The sequence below is a fragment of the Dermacentor silvarum genome, chromosome 4 (genome assembly GCF_013339745.2).
Source record: "Dermacentor silvarum isolate Dsil-2018 chromosome 4, BIME_Dsil_1.4, whole genome shotgun sequence".
Taxonomy (NCBI): domain Eukaryota; kingdom Metazoa; phylum Arthropoda; class Arachnida; order Ixodida; family Ixodidae; genus Dermacentor; species Dermacentor silvarum.
In genome coordinates this window covers 209591835-209614831 of record NC_051157.2, presented here as the reverse complement: position 1 = coordinate 209614831, position 22997 = coordinate 209591835, and the positions used below count along the sequence as shown (strand labels likewise).

Genomic DNA, 22997 nt, shown 5'->3' with positions numbered 1-22997 from the left:
TTGCGTCATGACGCGGAGAAGCGGCGAACTATGCTCCAGACGCGCCGGTCGGCACGCCTACCCATCTAGCCACCATACCCGCGCGGCCGGGATCAGCCGCGCCATACGCAGCCGCCGCCGGAGATAGAACCCCCCCCCCCCCCCCCCTGGTGCCTTGCGCGCGGTGGAAAACGGAGCGTTTCCTCCCCGCCTTCATTCATTGCGCGCACGAGATCAAGCCGCCAGTTTCGGCTCACCCTCACACGCTTTCACTCGCACCTACATCGTACTGCGCGCGGCCACGGTGTTATCGCACTTGGACTTTATACGGAACATCACGGCGACGCCGACAGTGACGGCGGAAATGCGTCTGGAGTGTACATATAATTGATATCGCAATAAACAAGACACAGTGGCCACGCGATCAGAGAAACTTGCTTGAAAGGAGCCGTTACGTTTTGGGCATAATTGTGGGAGTTATAAACAGATTTACATCCTTATTCTATTTCAAGGATGTAAATTATTTTACAGTGTAGAGGGCATGGAATTGTGAAAAACAAAAGAATGAAACCGTTGAACGAAAGTTCTATTCGTGTCTCAGTGCCCTTCCAGAGTTTGGTTAGCTTGCCCGAGGCCTTGGGCATCAGCATCATCATAATTTTTATATCCGTAAAGGCCCTAGGCTGCGTCGCAGAGGGGTGAGCAAATAATATATAAAATGCCATAAAATGAAGCGTGAGAATGATACAGACAAAAAGCTAAAATGAATAGATTGCAAAGCATAGCCAGTAAACCATATAAGCGAAACCCATGAATAATGCATATATTAACGCTTTTAGTGAGTAATGACTAGTTCTTTAAACAAATTTATCCAGTTTCATCTTTTAGTGCAGTAGCTAGGGGAAATGTGAATACATATAAAAGTGGTTGGGAATACTAGCTGTGCAAGATCTTCAAAAAGAAAGAACAGTGCCGTTACGTGCCATACATAGTTTCTCGTAGCTCTAAGAATATTTGAAGGCGCAGTAGGAAGATTTTAAGAAAATTACGAGCTTGGTTGCACTGACAGTCTACCCGTTTTAACCTTCCATGATGGCATTTACCAGCTTCCTAAAAAGCGCGGAGACAATCCTACCATAATTGCAACCAATCAGAGGGCGTGACCGTTAGGCTAGTCAACCAGAGCAAGCAAGATGACGAACAATTTCGTCATTACTAGTGCCCTAAAGTTAGCAATTAAAACTTTAAATAACTCGTCTTAGTTAATTAGCGACATCACTATCGACGATTTTATTGCTGCTAATGTCTGCCAAGCCACGTAGCCTATCAGCAGAAGCGGTCAGGACCTAGATATGAGTTTTAAGCGTTGCTCATAAAAAGCGATACCTTTTAAATATTCGCATTTTTTCTGAAAATTAAACAGTCGATAGTTTGCTCTTGGTGTCCTGCATGTGTACTTGCTTCAATCTGATTCTTTCGTTGTTTTTGCGCACGAATTTAAGTTTGGTAAGAGTGTCGGTGACTTCGAAGCGTTACCGCTTTCTGCTTAAGTCATTGCGTGGATAAGTTACTCCAGCGTTGGAAGCGTTAAAGTTGCAAGATGTTGGGCGTTCCGCGAAGCAAGGCGTTCTAAAAGTGGCGGTTTGCCCATACTTAAGCTGAATAGCCTTACGTGACTGCTTGCTTAGCGACAACTAGGGAGGTCAAATGTCCTGAAAGCCGGCTTTTCTATTTCGTACGTATTTTGCTTTTGTTTGTGCGGTTCTGCGAACTTGGGTACATCGAGTAGAAGGACAGCGCCGCATCGGTGTGACCTTTTCTGCGCGCTACGGGTGTCAGATATTATATAGCTGCATAGGTCGAGCACGCTGTCTGTCGGTGTGCATCGGTGTCTTGATTTGCGCCACTGAACGGTACTACGCAAGGGGCCCCGCCGATAAGCGAGTCTTCTCGCCGGTTCTGTCGGTTGCAAGGACGTCTGCCTCGTGCGAGATTGATGTGGCTTCCCTTTCGTCTCGCCGGAATGCCGCGTGAAAGCTGGAAGTGGCTGCGACGGCACAGCTGGCAGGTTCAATCTCCGCGCGCGCGCGATGAATAATCAGCAGCGTCCTTGTCCGCCGCGGAGACTTCGCACCTTCGCGGCTCCGAGAGCAGACGAAAAGAGCGGCGACAGTGGCGTCGCGGCGCGGTCGCTCTGGGCGTCGCCATGGCGACGGCCGACCGAAACGTGATCTGCGGAGGTGTGTGTTCCGGGGCCTTCTTCGGGACCACCGGTGATGAAGGTTTTCGCGATGCTCGAGGGCCGAAATCAGGTAATGCCGAAGACGTCTCACGTGCATCCTATCCTCGCTTGCCGCGCGCCGATAAGAGGCTCGTCTCGCCTGGCGATCCGCAGCAGACGGGCACTTGTGCGCAACTCCGATAGCGGCGTCCACAGCTGGTGCGTGTGCGTTGTTTATGCGCGTAGTATGTGCGTGCTGAGAAAGTTGTGCTTGCCGCGTGGTGCGGCGGCACCGCGTGCTGGTGCTTTGTTGCGCAGACGGCCACGGCGGTGCCGTGCTTCGCTTTGTCGTCTGCTCGCGCCACGGAGTCGTCGTCGTCTGCCCTAAAAACCTTGCCGCGACCAGCTGTGCTCGCTCGGCAGTGAGGAGAGCGTTGCGTGCTTCGTTGTTTCTGGCGGTTGTAGGACGGTACTGTTTATGAACGTCACTGCGAACCTCGCTTGCACGGCAGTCGCGTCGTCGTGCACTCGCGTTTCCTCGGTTTCCTGTCCTCCCGCACCTCGTTCGCTGGAGCAGTGTCTGGGTGGCCCTTATAAATAACACGGAGCCCTAGTGCACTGCCTGTCGGGAGGCTGCGACGGTTGGAGCGCGCCTCCGGTAGTCTGCCAGCGAACGCCGCCCCTTCCTGACGCGTACCGCTTATCGCGTGCAGTACCGCTCGCCAGTTGACCGGCACGGCCCGTTCTGCGCTGCACACGGTAGGTGTAGAACACGCGGGCGCGTCGATATATATGTGTACACGATGGCAGCCATCGTCATTTTCTTTTCACCGCCTCGGTGAGTTCGCATTCACCGTGTCTGTGCGTGCCCCGTTTTGACTCGTCGATACTCGTCTCCTTTTATATTTTGCGTTTTGCACCGCCGTTATTTTTTATTTCTTTGTTCTCCACGCACCGACGACCGCGAGTCGATGCTTGCAACCAGTGCCGCTCGGCATGTGCGCTGTTTTCCGCTTGGGGAAATTCGAAAGAACGAACGCACCGGCACAGCAGCAGCGGGCGTCTGCTGCAACAACGCCCTCTTTGCATAGCACGCGTTCATCCGTGGTGACTGACAAGCGCGAGGAAAAGGACGTTTTTTAACCAGTTTCCTGTTCCCTATTTCTTTTTTTGCTGCGCGTTATCATTCCCCGTATCCAACCATGGAAGACGCGTCTGCGCGATGCACGTGACACGATTGCCGCAGCTTTATTCGTGTCTACACATGTGTCGCGCCAAACTCCGCGCGACAGTCGACGCGCGATGCAGTGTGGCGTCTCAACGGCGACGAAAGTGGACGCGTGGTAGCTGTGGCGATGATTTGCACCAGCCCGTATCGAAGGCTCGGGGACAGAGATGACTGGCGTGCAAAGCTGACTGCTGCGACTTCTCCACGTCTTGAATCTTGTCCTGCTTGTCCATCCGGGCACCCAGTGGCCCATACATATTCTGGGGGATTGGCCGAAAAATGCTCACTTACCTAGCATCACATGGCCTTTTGCACATACCCAATGACGCCCTATAGTTAGCTTGAAAGAAGTTATACAGACGTAGCAAAGAGTACACCAAGTTCCCGAACAATGGTAATCGCATTAAAAGATGTAAAGGTCTCTTGTGTGGGACTCGTTAGTGACAATATTTTTTTAAGCGCAGCTTTCTGAGCTAACCCTCCCGCGAGAGGTGCAACGTAATGGAGAATTTCACACGAATCGGTAGTAACACTGAAGCCTAACTGATGTGGCCTATAGCTATGTTTCCGACGATGGAATCCCTGTGGAGTCTTCGGTGTCGCAGTTTTGACGGGGAAAGGGGAGCTCGTCTTTCAATCGCCACTTTTCTCTCCATAAGAATGCTTTTGTCGGCGTCGTCGACATGCTTCCAATAACAATGATGACATATGTAATCCAAGGGTAGCAGATCTTTAGGTAGGCTTGTAGAAATGCGGCAGTTGGGTTAATCTCTCCATAAAGCTTACTACACGCTATGACAACATGCGTATTCAGTGTCAGGCACGCGAATAATGTTAATTGTAATAACAATCAGGACGCACTTCTTCAGGCAGTGTTTTCGGTGTTTCATCGTCTGGCGTTGGATAGGGCTCGAGTGCTAGCACAGTTTATTCCGGGGACTCTGTAGTGGCAGGGCGACATTGCCCGGAGGGCAGCTCGATCTTACATTGGCATCACACATACATACGCTTGCGTCGCACACGCACGATTCGCCGCTTGACACAGTGACAGACGGAAACATCATGAGTGACATAACTTTATTTGAAATCCGGCGATTGGGCGGCCCGGGCCTGGGGCCGCCTAGATGGCCACTGGGAGCTGTTGCTCCCGCACGGCATCCATGGCTCGCTGGACGACCCAAAGTTGGTCTAGGAGTTCTGAGCTGAGTAGCGTGGCCGACCACCGCGCCCGTAGATTTTCCGGGGAGACTGCCATTTTTTCTTGATATACAGTACTTTACATCCTCACAACATGTGTTGAAGGGTGAACATCATCTCGCAAAACATTGGCCAACCCCAAACGAGGCTAGCAAAATGCTTCGCATGACACGTCGCGGGGTGTGTGTACATATATATATATACATATATATATATTCATTTCCAATACTTTGAAGTCCTTACGGGATGTTACAAATTCGGAGAAGACAACATTTCGAACACGTTTACACAAAAAGCGTTTCCAGCCTCTGCTGAAACATTTCGGCGGAGCCACATACTGTGAACACATTGGCGTAGAGTCTAGCTGTTCCAATCAACAATGCTTCTAATGAGAAACGGAAATTTGAATGTGTCAGCCCTTGGTGTGTAAAGCTGAATGGCATGGGGATGGTTTGTACGAGCCGATACTCGTTGTGGACGTCGTAGGTATGCGTCTGTATTTTAAAGTTTTTATGATAAAGCTCGTACGGTAATTTAAGCCGCGCTGTTTTTCTTCGTTGAGACAAGGGTGTTAGACCGGGCCTGTCAAGGCGCGCAATCGGGGATTGTTTTCTTTTCGTAGCACGAAAAAATGAACCTGGCCGCTAACCTCTGGACTCTTTCTAATTTACTAATTTTGGTTTGACTGTGAGGGTCCCAAACGATACCTGCGTATTCCAGTGGTGGGTGGCCTTACTATAGTTTTGACATTGGGAGTGGCATTCCGTAGCCTCCTTTTTTTAGGAAGCCTAGCTTACGTTGGCGGATCCGCAAATGTTCTTAATATGTTTGTCCCACCTCAAATTATCGGCAGTAGTGACTTCGAGGTATTTTACATACTGGGAACGCTTGGTTTATTTCTGATGAATGCTATATATGTGGATATTGTAGGAGCGATTTCATATTTTTAATTCTCATACAGGTAGTTTTCTCAAAATTAACTTTCGTGTCCCATGTAGTACACCAGTGGTTCATAGTTTTTCAAAGACTCATTCAAAATTATTTGGTCACCGACACTTAATTAGTGAATTTTATATATCGAAAATTACTTGCCCTAAGGCCTATATAGGGGAGTGAGATAAATAGAAGAGAAAGCGGGAGATGACAGACGAAGGCCGATCCCCGCCTCGCGTTCGAATAAGTCCCAGAGGGAGTTCAACGTTGCGCGGTCTCGACCGTCGCTGTTTGGTGCAGTGTTTAAAGAAGTCCTCATGTGCGGCTATTACTGCAGGTTTTCTTCGTAGCCGGCCGGGGCACTCCAGCTGCGACACCTGCTTCGTCGTGCCACTTGGTGCAGGTGACCGGTGTTGTTGTTAGTATAGGGGCACCATGCTGGAGTCAGGCGTTCTCGCCGTCCAAGGGGTTAGGGCGCGGGCCCTTCTTGCAAGGACGCCACTCGGCTAGGACGTCTTCTGTCGGGGGGCGTACGTCCAGTGCGCATGGGCTCCGCGTGGCGGAGTTTGGGCCGCCTGCAGAGCCTGTTTGCCTCGGCGAGGTCGTTCGGTGAATGGAACGGATAGGGAGGGCTAAAGTTCCTAGATTTTCTAAAGATATCTAGGGACTTTAGGGAGGGCCGGGACGCTCTCTTGCCTCGTCCTCGCTCGCCAGCGTGTGCGCGGCCTCGTCGCCCACGCCGCCCGCGTGTCCACCCGCACTTCCAAATTGTGGAGTCCACATCTTTTTACGCCCCCCAGTACGGTATTCGCGACCTTTCGAGGCGTCTCTGCTGTCCGCGAAAATTATCACTTGGCATCCCGCGGGCCCTCTGTAATAGGACCTCTTCGCGAATCTCGAGGATAGTGGCGAGGACGGGGTGAGTTGGCTGGAGCCGGACGCGCGGGCGCGGCTGTACCACGGTGCCTGGTGTTCTTGTTGCCGTGCTGCGTCATGTGGTAGTAGGGTCGCGCATCGGCGTATGCCGCATTCTCGGTGCGCGGATCCGTACACGCGAGGCCGTCGCTCTGCGTTCACCCCCGTGGTCTTGCCTCTGACGAGTGCGCTTCGGTATTCTGACCAGCACATCCCTCCACTCTACGAAGAGTCTCGGGATTGGCCGCTCGATAGGTGGTCGGCGTCTGCCTTGGCCGAGGCGGATTGGCTTGCGCACAAAAGCAAAGCCTCCCTGCTCTGCTATCCGCACGTCCTCGTTGCGCGACTCAGTGAGTGCCCTCAGAGATCTGTATAGGGCTCGGTGGTCTGCGTGTGCCGTGGCAGACCCGTAGGCGCTCGAGATGGAGGACCTTCAGTTACTTGAAACATGCAGCACATTATGCTTATAGTTGCAAGTCAGCTGTGTGAAGACAACGCACCGGGTGTATTTTTCTTAGACCATACAATTTTTTAAAGATCACCTGTGGCAGATAGCTTAATTCTAGTATTGAGCTGTAGGGGGCGGACATTACCTTTACGAGATGCTTTACTACGAGAAATCGAAATGCATAATAGACTGGGCCTCTTCGATTATCCGTTTCTGACACGACTGTCAGAAAGGCTGCATACGCAACGCTCATTGGCTGAAAGCACCGTCTCGGGCATTCCAGGACTGTCAGGAACGAATAATCGAAGAGGCCCACTGATTAACGAACATTCGGTAATATTTAAATCATTACTGGGGCTGGGCGAATATTCTAAGTTTCGAATACGAATTGAACATTACACGCTAAATATTCGTATTCCAAAATGAACTATTCGGTATTTTCTAATATTCGAAACTAACCAAGTGTTTCGCAACAACCGTGTGCTAAACTCCGGTTACTGTTCCCCGTCGGCTGAACAGAGTTTTCGAAGCATCGCAGGCGGTAACATGCGAGCTTTGTTTTTTGGTTTCGCAGCGGAAGCGTGCTTGCTCGTAGTCTGTCATTTGGTAGCAGTTTAGCTTTTACGCTGCTACAACCAACGATGTGTTTCGTGCCCCGCGGGCCCTTTGACACTTGTCTACGACGCACACCAGCACCTTTTCCTTTTCCACAACTGCTGGTCACTTTTTTTTCAGCAACCATTTATTCGTCCTTTCTCGAAAGCTAGTCATGTAGCAGCCACTCTTTCTTTAAAATCAGTTTTTGTAATGATGACTAGTGATCGCTTAAAATTGATAGCTATAGCTGCCGTTTTTTTTTTTTTTCACTATATAGTGAAAAAAAAAAAAGGGGGGGCAGCTATAGCTATCGATTTCTACCAGGCTTGTAATCATAATCACTATACAGGGTGTTTCAGCGAACACTTTCAAAATTTATTTAAGGTTGCCTGTGGCAGATAGCCCAATTCTAGTTAATGAGCTGGTGTACTCAAAGAGGCGGACAGTACTTGCACAAGAAATTGAAATGCATAATCGAATAATTAACAATAATTCACTAATTAAGTCTTTAACTAATTACCTGATGGCCCATGTTGCAATTTACAAATTGTAGCCGTGGAGTTCGCAAGGCGGATCCACTTGGAATGAATTCTCGGGATGACAGCAGTTTCGGGATATTAATTATCGAACTTTGCGGAGAAATGCATTGGCGTTCCAGTTAATTTTTTGCTTGAATGCATAAAGCGACGTTTTGTTAAGATACTAACTGCAACGCCAATGCATTTCTCCGCAAAGTTCGCTAATTAATATCCCGAAACTGCTGTCATCCCGAGAATTCATTCCAAGTGGATCCGCCTTGCGAACTCCACGGCTACAATTTTTAAATTGCAATATGGGCCATCAGGTAATTAGTTAAAAACTTAATTAGTGAATTATTGGTAATTATTCAATTATGCATGTCAATTTGTTGTGCATGTAATGTCCGCCTTTTAGAGTAGACCAGCTCATTAACAAGAATTGGGCTATCTGCCACAGGCAACCTTTAAGAATTTTTGAAAGTGTTCGCTGAAACACCCTGTATAGTGATTACAAGCCTGCCAATAACTATACCGGCATTTATATTCATTCTGTAAATAATGTATATGCGTCTGCGTTTGACTATTCGATTTGATACTTGCTATTCGTATTCGAAATAGTTGACATTCGCCCAGCTCTACTAATAACGTTACAGCACGTATCGTAATTTACGAATTGTAGCCGGCGAGATCCCAAGGTGTATCAACTTGGAAAGAATTTTCGGGATGACGCCAGTTTCGAAGTATTCATTCCTAAGGTGTGTGTGACGAAATACATGGGCGTTCCACTTACTTTTGTGCTTCAGTGCATACAATGGTTAAAAATAAGTAAGTGGAACAATAGTGCATTTTTAAGATGCCTGCCACGCGGCAGGCATCTAATAAAGGAAGCATTGATACTGCCTATATCTCGAAACCTAAGAAGTCGTTCCAAGTGGATATGCCTCGCAAGCTCAACCGCCAAAATTCGTAAATTACGATGTGTGCCTTCGAGTAATTCATTCAAAAGTTAATTAGTATATATATAGAAACTTTATTTGGCTGGTAAATATTTTAAGGAGCGGTGGTAGGAGCCCCTCAGTACAGGGCCCCACTGGCCTCTGCCGCCTGTAAGTTTCTTTTTTATTAATTAATCGGTTATGAATTTCGATATCTCGTGCGAGTAATGCCCGCCGTTTCGTCTGATCCAGCTCAAAAACTGCAATTACGCTATCTGTCACAGGCGATTTTTAAAAATTCTGTATGGTCTAAAAAAATAACACCCTTTATAACGAAGCCAACGAAAGCTGAGAGGAAATCACTTGTTGTTTTAATTGAAATGTAGCAATGATAATTAGTAAGGAATTGAATGTGCACAAAAAAAAAAAAAAAAAAACTGGCCGCTAGTGGGAGCCGTATCCACGTCCTCCACCCACACACGCACGCACATTCCTTGGATGTCATAAGGGGCCAGGACCACCCTACGGAGAAATCCCGCCTCCAGGTTTTTTCTGTGTCGAAGTTGCGCGTTGGATGAAAACATGTATCCGTAATGGCATAAAAGAAATAATAAAATATATACATAGACAGTGCTTAAACGTGCCTGGAAGTAGGCAGAAGTCCCATACGGGCCTTCTGATATACATAGACAGTGCTTAAACGTGCCTGGAAGTAGGCAGAAGTCCCATACGGGCCTTCTGATTTTAATTGTCGTAAAGAGTTGGCGTATGGCTATGGTGGCTTAATACGGCCTGAACTGAAGTGCGCGCTCTCTCTCTCTGGTGTTGACGTCATACCGTGTGCGTGCACCGGAAAGAGACGGGCAGAGATGACTTTTCCGCGAGCCATTAGCACTTTTGGAGGTGAAGCTTTACACCGTCGTAGTCGCCGTCGGGCCTCTCGAATCTGCGCCCAGCGGATGTTTGTCGCGGGGATTTTGCGCCGATTATCCGGCCATAAAAGAAGTTTCTCCCGGGCCCAATGTTGCCCGGAGGTCACGAAAGTGCCGTCTGCTGCCGCATCCTGCCCGCTGGCGAAAGGCGAGCGTGTGTGGCCAGCCGCCGTCGAGAGATCTGCATTTCGAGAGGTGCGAAGTTGCTGTTCACGAAGTGGTTGCAGTGTTGAATGGAAAATATACAGTGCGCTCGGTAAGCGTTACTGCGTGTACGGTCCTAATCCTCGGTGATTGACCCTGAACTGGTCGGTCGCCACGGCCCACCGACAACGCGCTGGCTGCGCAGCGAAGCGTCGGATTTGTCGCGGCTGTTTGCACGTGTTGCCCCTGCCGGTGCACGATGGCCCGTGCTAGGAACGGAATTTGTGTCTGAACTTTAGCGTAACAGAGCAAGTGGACTGGTGCTACGGTGCCACGTTCGCGTGCAGCGCGAGTGCGCGAAAAACCGTCCGACGCGTGTTAGCTGTGAACGCATCCAACACGTTTCCAGCAGGAGCATCCTTGTTCAGACGTGTCGTCCGACCGTTATCGCATTGCTTGCGTCTTCATGTGCGTGCCAGTTGGCGAACGCAGTGCTACCCGCAGTGCTTTGCGTTCTGCGTTTTGGAAATCGACGCGCACCTTCTCTCAAGGTCGTTCCTGCGTTGTCTAGCCGAGCTCACGAGACAGTCTAAAACACGACGAGGCCCCATGCCAAATTTCGCCTAGCTCGGGTCCGTGTACAGCTAGCTGCGCCGGCAAATCGAGGCCGGAACCAGCGGGAGTGGCCGCATGTGGCGGATGTGTTCCCTTTTTCCGAGCCGTGGCTTGCCGGAGGAAGCTGGCCGGATGCACCCGACTCCCCGGCGCCGCTTCCAGCCGGTGTGCAGCCGCAGCAGCGCTGGCAAGGCCGTCGGGGGGAAACGGGCACAGGTGGCGGCATGTCGACGGTGCTGGCTGCTATCCACGTTGCGAGGGCTGCAAGAACGCTCGTGTACTTAGAGTGAGCTGCGCACTGACCTGCAATTGCCTATCAATTTTTCTGCGAAGAAGAACACTTCAAGTACACTTAAAGGGCCCTGCAACACCGTTTACGGGCCATCATGTTTGCTCTAGATCTGTTTTCAGCATGTCGTAGAACACAGAGCAAAAGGACTTTTTAAAATTGACCCACAGAAGCCCTAGCTGTCGGTCAGAAAAAAGATTCAAAGTACAAACAAAGTGAGAGTTGCCCTCCACTCTTATTATTGTGGCTTTAAGGTGCACATTTGACTCTCTCGCGAAGTCAAATGGTTCCGCCCATTGGAGGAAGTCGGCATGCTACAGTTGACAAGCCTGCTGAGGCTGTTGAAGGCATTCCATGGCGTTCCCATGGCCTCCATGATCGGGCGGCACGTGGTCGAATCGCGGAGGCCGTGGCATATAATTTTTATGATTACAGCAGCTTCTGCCGAGGTGTCCCTTGGGGTGCCACAGGGCTTGGCATGTGATGTGTCATTCCTGCTGTTGCAACAGCTTGCCCATGGCTTTTAAATACTTCAGATAGTAAAACGTAAGGCCATAGCTTTTTTCGCACTGCTTGCAATATCATGCAAATGTAAATCGCACATTACATCTTTAACTAATTATCATAGCATCACTCTTTCTTGTCACTCCTTATTTATGAAGTAACACAATCGCATCAAGGCGACGCTATCAGCACTGCTTAGCAAGCTTTTCCTAACGCGTTGCAGGGCCCCTTTAACTGTACTTGTATGTTAGGTCAGAACAGTTTCACGCCATTTGTTATGCCAGAGGGTTACTTGTAAGCTTACTACGAGAATATGAAACAAATAACTAGTGTCAAAGAATACTGCAATGCCCAAACGTACTCTACATTTTTTGGTATTGATTGGGGACACTCACTAGTATTAATGCAGCCTGTAGAACATTTTGTATCACAGGGATGACAGCTGAATATGGGGCCCTGAACTGCACCATCTCCAATAACCTATGCACTGCTTTGGGAAGTCCAACCCAATCAGTCCATCCAGTCATTCCATCTGCCTGTCAGTCCATCTGCCACTTGTCGTTGCACACTGCTGAGTGCTGTCATGTCTGTGGACTACAGCATCACTCATAAGCTTCCTTGAATGTGAACAGTAGGAATAGTTGGTTGGAAAATGGGCTTGTTTTTCTAGTACACTGTCATTGCCTTGAAATAGGGATGTTATTTATGTGTTAAAAAAAAAGTAGAGTTAGTGTGCTTGTGGCTAAAAGAGATAATTTTACATTTAGAAACGTTAAGCTTCATTAGCGAAGTGTTGCACCAAAGAGAAATAAGTGATAAATCTTTTCGGAGGGTTGCATGATCACTGTCACCCTTAATGGAATGATAAGGAATGAAATGCTATTCAGTAAGTCATTAATGTATATTAGAAATAGTAATGGTCCAAGAATGCTGCCTTGTGGTACACCTGAAGTAACGTGTGAAAGAGAGGAAAAATTATTAACTGCTGTGAATTGCTGACGATTAGATAGGAAACTGCGAATCCATGCTACTGCAAGAGAATCCAATTTAAGAGCAGATAACTTCAAAATCAAATGGTAATGTGCTACAAGGTCAAACACTTTTGAAAATTCTAGAAAAGCGCAATCAGTTTATACATCCTCTTCCGTGTTAGTATGTAAATCATTTAAGTCGAATAATTGTTTCTCACATGAGAAATTTCTCTGAAATCCGTGTTGATTAGTAAAAAAAAATTTGTTGGCTTCCAAGTGGCTGTAGACATTTACAGCAAAACACGTTTTAGCATTTTGCAGCATATAGATGTTAATGATATTGGACGGTAGTTTTCAGGGGCATATTTATTACCCGACTTAACCTTTGCTGTCTTCCAGTCCGAGGGCTGCAGTCCAGTCTCTAATGATTGCCTCAAGATGTGAGAAAAAATTTTACTAGACACTGTTACGGTGTTTTTGAGAATTTTAGAATTAATGTCGTTCAAGCCACAGGATGTGGTTAGCTTGAGGTTATTTATCAGGCATGCGAGACCTTCAGCTGTTGTTTCTATAGGTGACATAAATCGGTAGTTTCATTCGGGTACATCCGGCAGATCAGACTGATCTTCTGTGGTGAATATAGAAGAAGAATAAGTATTGAAAGTAGAAGCACAGTGAATATGTGAAAGGGGAGTGTTATTATTGCTGTGTAAAAAATTGTCCCGAAAGCTATCCTCATTGTTGCTATCTTGCTGCACAGTAAAATTCTGGGGTGTTTTATTTCCACTGTACAGTATGAGAGCTGCAGTGGCTGAGTGGCTATGACATCTTGCAGTGGAGCACATGGTTGTGATTCCAATTCCTGGCCCCCAATTCCAATGACAGTGGAATGCAAAATACTCATATGCGCCACTGTCGGTGAGCTTTAATGCCCTGAAGGGTCGAAATAAATCAGATGCACTCTGTTGTAGCCCATGAATTGTTTTGGCACAGTATCCCCCCCTTCTGTCAATTGGATCTATACAGAATGGCATTACACGACAGCATATGTTGCGAGGTGTGTCTTTAGGTCACTACATACTGGCAATGGTCGTCCCCATTAAACTCCACTTGTTCGTCCCTCCACTTGGCAATTCAGGAGTGTGATCAGTTGCCGAGATCAGTAGCTGACGTGGTCAATGCAGGTAAATTTTCAAAACCACTGAACCAATTCTATTCGCTTACGAAATGACTGCTAATATAAACACAAGAATGTTTCGGATTGTTTCCACCCCTGTGAAATGGCATCATGCTTTGCTTAACTTCTTTTCTCATGCTGTTTTCAAGTAATCCTTATATACTTCTGTATTTGCTTTTCCAAACTGGTGTATTGTACTTTCCACTGAAGGTGTTTTCTCGTACAATTTCACGTTTGTAAATGAGGATCTGTACTTCTGGATGCAAGTGTTTGTGATGGTTTCTAGGAGTACTGTACCAAATCGTTAGCACCGCTGTAATCGTTGTTGCACGTACAATATTTTCGGTGTTATTTGTACTAAAATATTAGCCTGCCCCCTGTGTAATGCCTGATGGGCCTTTAGGGTAAGTAAAAGAAAAGATAACCTTAATGTGCAACATGTAAGAGCAAGCAAGTGGCAACAAGGCAAATTTGTTCAGTTCTTGGTTAACCTCCCTGCCTTTCCCCTTTCTTATGTCTCTCTCTTGTTCAGTTCTATTCAATTGTGCTAGAGACATTACTGGCAGCGGGTTTATGAAAACGACGGCAAATGCAGCATGGAAATTTGGATCATTAAGATGTTCATGTTGGCTACTTGGGTCCGTGCCCATAATTCAAGTTAACTGCACTAAAGCACTATAGTCGGGTACAACTTCAGGCAGGAGAGGCCTCGCCCAGATGTCCGAAATGTGGCAACCAATTGCCTCCGTGACTAAAGAAATAGCCCCGCTTGGAAGTTCCGCCCAGTTCAAAGCGCAGGCGGCCATGTTCTCCGTAGGCGGGGTCACAGGCTGTCCGGCTCATGACATCAATCTAGAGTGCGCACTCATTGGTGGAGGCTCGTGCGCACCTGCCTTTGAGGGGCAAATGCCGCTGATTTCTAAAGTTGTACCCAACTATAGAGAGATGAGACACAGTGTTTCTTATGTGTGTTGATGTGTCTCGCATAGTACTGTGCGTTCTTAGTTCATTATTGCCACTGTAATGCATGCAAGCAAGAACGCTGCACGATTTTATACACAACACTGGTCTCGCAGCATATAATACACACCCTATGTTATGCCTTAAGGGGGGGGATGTGAGGCTGAAAAGTCAACTTTTGAACTGGCATGCCACTTGTAACAAAATTTGCCGCGAGGCTTTATCTTCTTGGCATTGGAACATGTAGTAAATTTGATTACCCTAACACATGTATATACAAAATAAATTACGCAGGTCCCATTGAGCAAATGAGTATGTCACCTTAGAAAAATTATCGTTTCAAAAATTATTAAGTCAGATAAAAATTTTTCGCATAAGTTCTTCCGGATGCCCTATATTACAGGATAAAAGCAGCAGCTTGCAATTTTATGCCTTCTTCTGTAGAAACCGCATCACTTCAAAACTGCTTTTTTTTTGTTACGATGATCCAGAAATCTATACTTTTTTGTTATAGAGGCAATTTAGAAATTCAAGATGTCCTTAATCTTGTCCCTCACAAATTTTCAGCCTGAAACTATCTTACAAACAGTTCTCACCTTTGCAGTTTTGAAACAGTAGGGTTCCTAAAAGTGTGAATTGTCCAAAAAGTGCAAGCTGAGAAATGTCGATTAAAAGATCTAAAGACATGCCAAAACAAATGCAACTGGCCGGTACAAAAAGTAATTTTTCTTCTCTTCTATAGTGCATATAATGACCAAACTTAGCGAGGGGCTTCTTTACATGCTTAGAAATCTAACACACACAAAATTAGAAAATGTTATTTCTGACGAAAATTGTAATTTTAGCCCTGCATCAGGGCAAGTTTTGGTCGCAATGATAAGAAAGGAAGGAGCGAGCACACAGGTTGATCCCAGAACTTGTGGGAAAGTTGTCATAGGGAACCTTATAGTAAACTGCAGTAATAAATGTAAAATGAGTGAAACTACAGTTACAGTGACATTTATAAAGTATATTGATGTACCTGCCTTGAATATTTAGCGCACAATTAACTTGTGCATAAAGCTTAGTAAGACAAATTTTGGGGTGCAACATTGAAAACAACTTGGAAGAATTTCAGCAGATGTACACATGTAGAAGTTATGAGTTTAGACACAGAAGTAAATCTGAATTGTAATTGAACAGAAGCATTTAAAGGAAAAGGAATTGCACTGCAGCTATTTTTCTTCATGTCTGGATATAGTGCAAAGTAGTATAGTTGTATTTCGGTCAAGCGTGGCAAAAGTTAGTATGTATTGTCTTATTGGAAAGTTTATGCAACTCAGCATAACATTTAACTTGGTTTAAAGTGAGAGACAAATTAGATATGAAAGGCAGGGAAGTTAACCAGAATACAATCAGGTTTGCTACCCTAAACTGGAGGAAGGGTAAGGGGACACAGAAAGGTGGAAAGGAAAATGGAGAAGGGCAGCACACTCACACATAGACATAGGAGTGTTAAAGTTGTAACTTGGGTTAGGGAACTGCAAGAGTGCCTGTGAGATCTGGGCGGGGAAAGAGCCGAGCCATTCCCAGCAGCCTCCTTGATAAGTTTTTTTGACCCCTCATCTTCCGGATCTAGTCTCAACCAGTGGAGGGCAGCTGTCGGTGACGTTGCGTTCAAGGTCTGCCCTATTTCTCCCACATTGCTCTTGCTTTGCTGAGCTCTTACCGCACGATGGCGCTTCCTGCAAGCTTGCGGCTCATAGTTGTGTTCAAGAGGGAGTGACAAGAGGGGGATGAGGGGGGTGCGAGCTTGCCGTCATCGACAATGGGGAAGGTGACAGACGGCAGTGTAGTTGTCATTCTCCCCCCCGCACTCCACACACATGGCGACCAGCTGCTTGTTGAAAGAGAGAAAGGAGGTTAGGTGGGAGAGGGTGGCGACAGGAGGGAGAGCCATGCGTCAGGGGCACGTGGCAGGTGTTTCGCAAGGTACTCGACAATGCAGCTCTCTCTGTGCCGTGCCCTCATGCTGCACACTGTCACCTCTGCTACAAAACATATCCATGCTTGCCGAGTGAAAGGCGAATGGGCGTGCGTCGTGAGCGCTTGCAGCCTGCGACAATGGATTGCTGGCACTGCCTGCGCTACTCTCGTCAGAAGGCCGGCTGCCTGGGATATGCCGCGTTTGCGTCGACAACGCCGCCGGCCTGCCTTGTGAGGACTTGCTTTTGCGCAGTGTTTGCTTTGCGTGGTGCTGCTGTATGTGCTCTCCCATTGCTTAGGTGCGTGTATGTGAAACAACGTGCTCCTCATTCTCCTTGCCATGTTCTTCGGCAGGCAGCTGGGCAGCGTAGGTGGTTTCGCTGTTTTTTCCAACATTTCTTCTAGATCCATACTTGCACTTGATGGGGCAGTGGTAAAAGGAAAATGCATAAACACGCTGAGTGCTCACATTGAACTGATGTTTATTGAAATTTTATAGAATATGTACGTATAATGTGGGGGAAAAAACAAAGAAAACTTCTAGGCAGGAACACAAAACAAAAACAAATAATCTTGTCTTTGGGCGGTCAAGGAATTTGTATGAAGATACAAAATTTCTATGAGATTAAGTCGAGGGCCAAGCGTTGATGCACTCGTCTCTCTCACAAGTGCTTTGGCCACCATATGCCAAGGTTATGTAGTACTGTTTTTATTGTTTTCTTGCTGTACGTTGTTTTCCTCAGTTTATGTATATATCTTGTTAACCTTTCAATAAACATCAGTTGGAAGTCAGAACCATATTTGTTGTGTGTGTTCCTCTTGCTACTGTTCTGTGCTAAGTGTGCTCTTGCAAGTCTAAAAGTAACAGCAACTGACTTGCTCAAATAGTCGTCATATTTCGTTTTCTCAGGGGTGCCTAGATTTTAAGAACCACTGGGCCGGCTACTGTGGGGCATGAATGGTTGCTCGTTATTGCCAGCAGGGCAAAGTGTGCTAAGAGCAGGTGTATCGATCAATATATGGCACAACTGTCCATACCCCTACGGCTGATCCTGGTCATCATTTGGCCATTTTTTTACTTTTTGCAGGATGATAGATTGGGGGGGGGGGGGGGGGGGCATTCGTCAACCGTAACTAGGGCGCATAATGATAAAGCAGCACTACAAATTTTAGAGCATTAGTGCCACGTGGACGTGCACTTGAGCATGCAACAAAGCAAAGCCGAAGCCTCTTTCCAAGAGGATCGCATTTTTTTCTTTTGTTTTATGTGTGCACGTGTATGGGGCATACCAGATTGGAACACGTTCCATTGTTTCAGTGACTGTTTCCTGCGGCAGACCCCCCATGTTGCTTGTCTTGCTTTGACACAACACACTTGTTCTGTCTCAGTCCCCATTCTTTGTTTGTGCTTCAGTACCGTGAATATCTACAAACTAGCTGTTACGGCCACCAGACTGGCCTAAAGAAATCTTTTTTCTCTTTTGGTCTCTGAAAACTATGCACCGTCACTATTAGTTTGCGTAAGGAAGATGGTGCTTAGCATCCGAGTGCTATAGTTCGGCTTTGAGAGATGCTATAGTGGAAGACGGGAGCTTAATATTCATCGTCTGAGATGACTTCCTGAGGCCAGGAAGTCATCTCAGGAAGTGATCCTTCTAATTTTCTAATGTTCTTATCCTTCATCATTGGCTTACATATTTGCAGCTGTCACCATCATTGGCCACTTGGGGGTGCGACAGGTGATAAAGAAATGTGTTGGAAAGGAACATTAATAAAAGGCCTATTGTTTTAAAAGCTATTTGGAATTGATAACATTGTAATTGGCTTTATTATTATAATAACTGGTCTAGACCAGTTATTACAATAATAAAACCAATTACAATGTTATGAATTCCAAATTAGATATATTCTTTTCCCACGTGCTGTTTCCTTCATTTCACAGTCGATCCGTGGAGGAGAATTGGATACTTTTCAGAAATAAGATGTCTGTCTTGGTTAACCAGTATGTCCCCCTCATTTAGATAACCAGTGATACATCTAACCCATGGTTCACCAAATCCCTACACTTACTGTGAAACAGGAAGAAATGCCACTATGATAGGGATAAGCGCTTGCGCACACAATCAGCTTGGTACACATACAAGGAAAGCTTGAACATTTACTGTTCTGCCCTGTCTTCTGCTAAGGATAAATACTTCACTCATGACTTGCCTTCTCTTCTAAAAACTAATCCGACAAAGTTCTGGCACATTATAAGCCCAGATCACGACCACAATAGCATTTCTTTACACAACATTAATAACAGTCTCCTTCCAGATACTGAATGCACTTCTACATTGAATATTTACTTTTTTTCTATATTCACCACAGAACATCAGTCTGATCTGCCGGATGTATCTGAATTAAACTACCAATACATGTCACCTATAGAAATAACAGTTGAAGGGGTCGTATGCCTCATAAAAAAACCTCAAGCTAACCACATCCTGTGGGGTTGACATTAATTTTAAAATTCTTAAAAACACCGTAACAGTGTCTAGTAAAATTATTAGAGACTGGCCTGCTGCCCTCGGGACTGGAAAATAGCGAAGGTTATACCCTTGTTTAAGTCGGGTAATAAATATGCACCGGAAAACTACCGTCCAATATCATTAACATCTACATGCTGCAAAGTGCTAGAACATGTAATTGCATCAAATGTCTACAGCCACCTGGAAGCCAACAAATTTTTCTTTAGTAATCAACACGGATTTCGGAGAAATTTCTCATGTGAGACGCAATTATTCGAATTAACTTCTGATTTGCATACTAACATGAAAGAGGATCTACAAACTGATTGTGCTTTTCTAGACTTTTCGAAAGCATTTGACCTTGTAGCACATTGCCGTTTGATTTTGAAATTATCTGCTCTTAAATTAGATTCTCTTACAGTAAGTAACATGGATTCGCAATTTCCTTTCTAATCGTCAACTATTCACAGCAGTTAATAATTTTCATCTGCTCTTTCACATGTTACTTCAGGTGTACCACAAGGCAGTGTTCTTGGTCCGTTACTATTTCTAATATACAATAATGACTTACTGAATAACATTTCCTCTCATGTGCGCATTTTTGTGGATGACTGCATTCTTTGTCGTACCATTAAGGGTGCCAATGATCATACAATCCTCCAAAAAAAGATCTAGAACTTGTATCTCTCTGGTGTAACACTTGGCAAATGAAGCTTAACGTTTCTAAATGTAAAATTCTCATTTTTAGCCGCAAGCATACTAATTCGGTTATTTATCACATAACATCCCTATTTTGCATGATACTCAATATAAATATCTTGGTGCTAACCTAACTTCGAGTCTTTCGTGGTCAACGCACATTGCATACGTATGCGCTAATTCTTCGAGATCATTAGGGTACATCTGCCGCAAGTTACATAATTCTACTGAAGATATTTGTAAACTTGCTTACCTAACATTTGTCCTCACCACAGCTTGAATACACTGCATCCGTCCGGTCTCCCCATCAGAAATATTTGATTAGAAAACTCGAATCTATTCAGAATAGGGCAGCGCATTTTATTTCACGTTGTCATGACTAACGAAAGCAAAACACAAATCAAACTCGACCTCTCACTACAGCCCTTGCATGATCGTCAAGATATAGCCCTGTTATCCTTATTTCATAAATAGTATGTCCATAACAAAGCGCCATCAGTTCTGCCTCTTGAAACTCCTCATTACAGGTCATAACGGCTGTACAATCGGTTAAATTTCACGCACATCCATGGATAGGCTAACTCATTTAAATACTCCGCACTTCCAAGAGCCATTCGTCTTTGGAACGACCTTCTTAACACCATAGTTTATGAAAGTCACCAAGAAACAACGCATTTTTCAAACGATTCTACATAAACTGATATATTATTTTTTCTCATTGCCTTTCCCGTTATTAATGTGCAACTACTCCTTGAATGCTGTTTTGTGATAGCCTAATTATGCCTCTCTTGATTTGTAATTCTGTTGATTATGTTTTACTGTGCGAAATTTCATTGTTGAATGAGCTGTCATGTCCAAAGCGTTCGGTTTGTTTCCTTATACATGTTTGAATACTATATTAGCAAATTTCTTGCCCTATATTTTTTGTATATGTATTCAGATATGCATTCTAACCATTGTATAAGTCATAATTTTTTATTGTACTCTCCCCCCTTACACAATGCCTCTAGGGGCCTGGAAGTTATCTTTAAATAAATGAATGAATAAAGTCAACATGAGAGACATTACCTGCAGACTTCACTTTTGGTCAGTCCCAGAGTGACCAGTTCTGCTAATTAATAACGGTTGTGGGTTCAGTGTTTCGGGCAAGTTGCTTGTTAAATTCTTCAGTTTGTTGCAGTTTGGTTAGTGTTCGAGCTTTTTTATTCCGAAGAACGGCAACGTGACGCATACTGTCGCCCTTATGAGCACATTTCAACAATCATATCTCCAGGTTGTATGAATGGGCAGAGCATTTATTGACATGCGTCACTCTCACGTGAAAAACGAGAGGTAATACAGAGGCTGTCAATCTCATTGCTGAATGTCACTTGGCACTGTATGTAATGGTCGCAAGCGTGTTGACAAAAATTTGTTTTCAAAAAATGTTTTCTAGAAATGCAGGCAGTACTACAAGTTAAGCCTGCCGATGAGTATGCAATGCACAAAACATATTTCAGACTCCTATGAGCGAGATTTTGTAATAGGTGCTTGGGTAAAATGTGCCTATTTTGGGCAATTTTTGGCAGAGCCACGGTGCTTATTGCTTACTTTGAGGCAGCTGTCCAGTTCAGAAATGGCAGTTTACCCATATCCTTCAAGAAGTATGCAATCAGTGCAGTGTTTGAGTACAAACGTATGAGGTAAAATTTAAGGATAACGAGGAAACTTCAGCAAAAGCTAAGAACCATGCACTGAGCAGTGTAGTGCATAGGTACAGTGGTACGGATTAGAGAGCATATGGGTGAGATCAAGAAGGGACAGGTAATGTAGAACAGATAACTAGTAGCAGTGTGGGTGTCCAGAGGAGGGAAGCGCAGCCCAAAGAGTAGGTCGTGTGATGAGATAAGGAAATTCAGAAGCATAGGATGGAAGATTGTTGGGAGAGGCCTTACAGTGAATATTATTACAACGTTGATGACTTGTGATGTTTCATGATGATCATTTGTGATGGGGATGATCAACTTGTTTTCCCAAACTCATCACAAGAATAGTGTACTGCCGAGTTTAAATACGCTCATTGTGTAGAAGCACAACAAATGGACATGGATGAGAAGGCACAACACAAGCACTGCACATTCACCTTATCACCCTGGCTGGCCCTCTCGTTTTCTGCTCTGTGGATGCGGTGCACGTTTGTGTATATCTGTACGTCATCCATGTCATTCACCCGCGACCTGCTAAAGGAAGTGCGCGCATGTATGGATGCAGGTGTTCTGGGCAGGCATTTTAGTGCTATCAACCGCATGCAATTGCTGGGTAGCTAACAAGGGCAGTATTTCTTCTTCATCTGTGTTTGTGGCTGGCTGTCACTCACTTGGGGCTGCATGCAGGGGCTGGCCAATGGCACTTATATCACAGTATTAGATAGCATCAGCAACAAGAGACAGGGTGTATTACAGCAAGTGGCTGTTTTCTTCTGCTCTCAGTATTAGGCATCATCGTGCCATGGTATCAATGCACTCAAAGTTAGCCTTGCAAGAGTTATAATTGAATGATTGAGTTCAGCATACTGTAGCAACACAGAGACTGTGAGACACACCGTAGTGGTGGGGTTTCACAGTATTCTGACAACCTAGGTATCTTTAATGTGCTGCCAGTGCTCTATGACATGAGTGTTTTTAGCTGCCATGACCGGGAACTGAACTCCATATTTTGAGCCCAGCAGCAGAGGGCCATAGCCACTTAGTCAGTGTGGTGGATTGGGTAGAGATGATCTTCGTGTAGCTACAGTGTCATGACACTGCTGCTGAAGAGTTGTTTTTCACAAACTTTGCATTGCCATTGTAATGAAACTTCTTTAGTCAGAAGTTGCTTCTGTCGGAACAGGTGTCTTGACCTGCTCGGTGAGTCATTGCACTTTGTATTTGGCGCATTTTGGGGTAAAAGAAACTGCCACCACTCCTTTGTCACAGGTACATTTCCATCCTGTCCTGCAGGAGTGTAATGTGATTGTACTGTCACTCTGCAACAGTGACACATTAATGGCACTAGTGCAAAATGTGAATTTTCAGGAGCCAATAGCTGCTCTGAACTTGGTTATAGTATCACGATTAGTTAGTTTCCAAATTTTACTGTGTGCTGCTTTTTTCTTTTTCTTTTTTTGATCAAGGTTGTCTCCCGGCATGCTTGAGCCATGTGTCTCTGTGTGGCTTATTACATTGCAGGTAGCATACAGCTTTAATTGCCCTCTCTGTCACGTATTTAAAGGTGCTGCTTGC

The 22997-nt window shown here is 45.6% G+C and overlaps 1 protein-coding gene across 5 annotated transcripts in view; it reads left to right on the top strand.

Moving 5' to 3' along the window:
• The window catches only part of LOC119450917 (serine/threonine-protein kinase tricornered), a 104980-nt gene that overhangs the window by 40175 nt on the left and 41808 nt on the right, over nucleotides 1-22997 (top strand). Inside the window, exon 1 of one of the 5 annotated variants that reach the window (XM_037714384.2) lies at nucleotides 2140-2291. The exons of 1 other annotated variant lie outside the window; for it this stretch is intronic. In XM_037714384.2, the coding sequence (XP_037570312.1) occupies nucleotides 2256-2291 (36 nt within the window). In that variant the 5' untranslated portion in view covers nucleotides 2140-2255. Of the gene's footprint in view, nucleotides 1-2139; nucleotides 2292-16555; nucleotides 16896-22886; nucleotides 22944-22997 lie in introns of those variants that run through there. 3 more of the 5 variants (XM_037714383.2, XM_037714385.2, XM_049666345.1) reach the window with 3 other exon arrangements.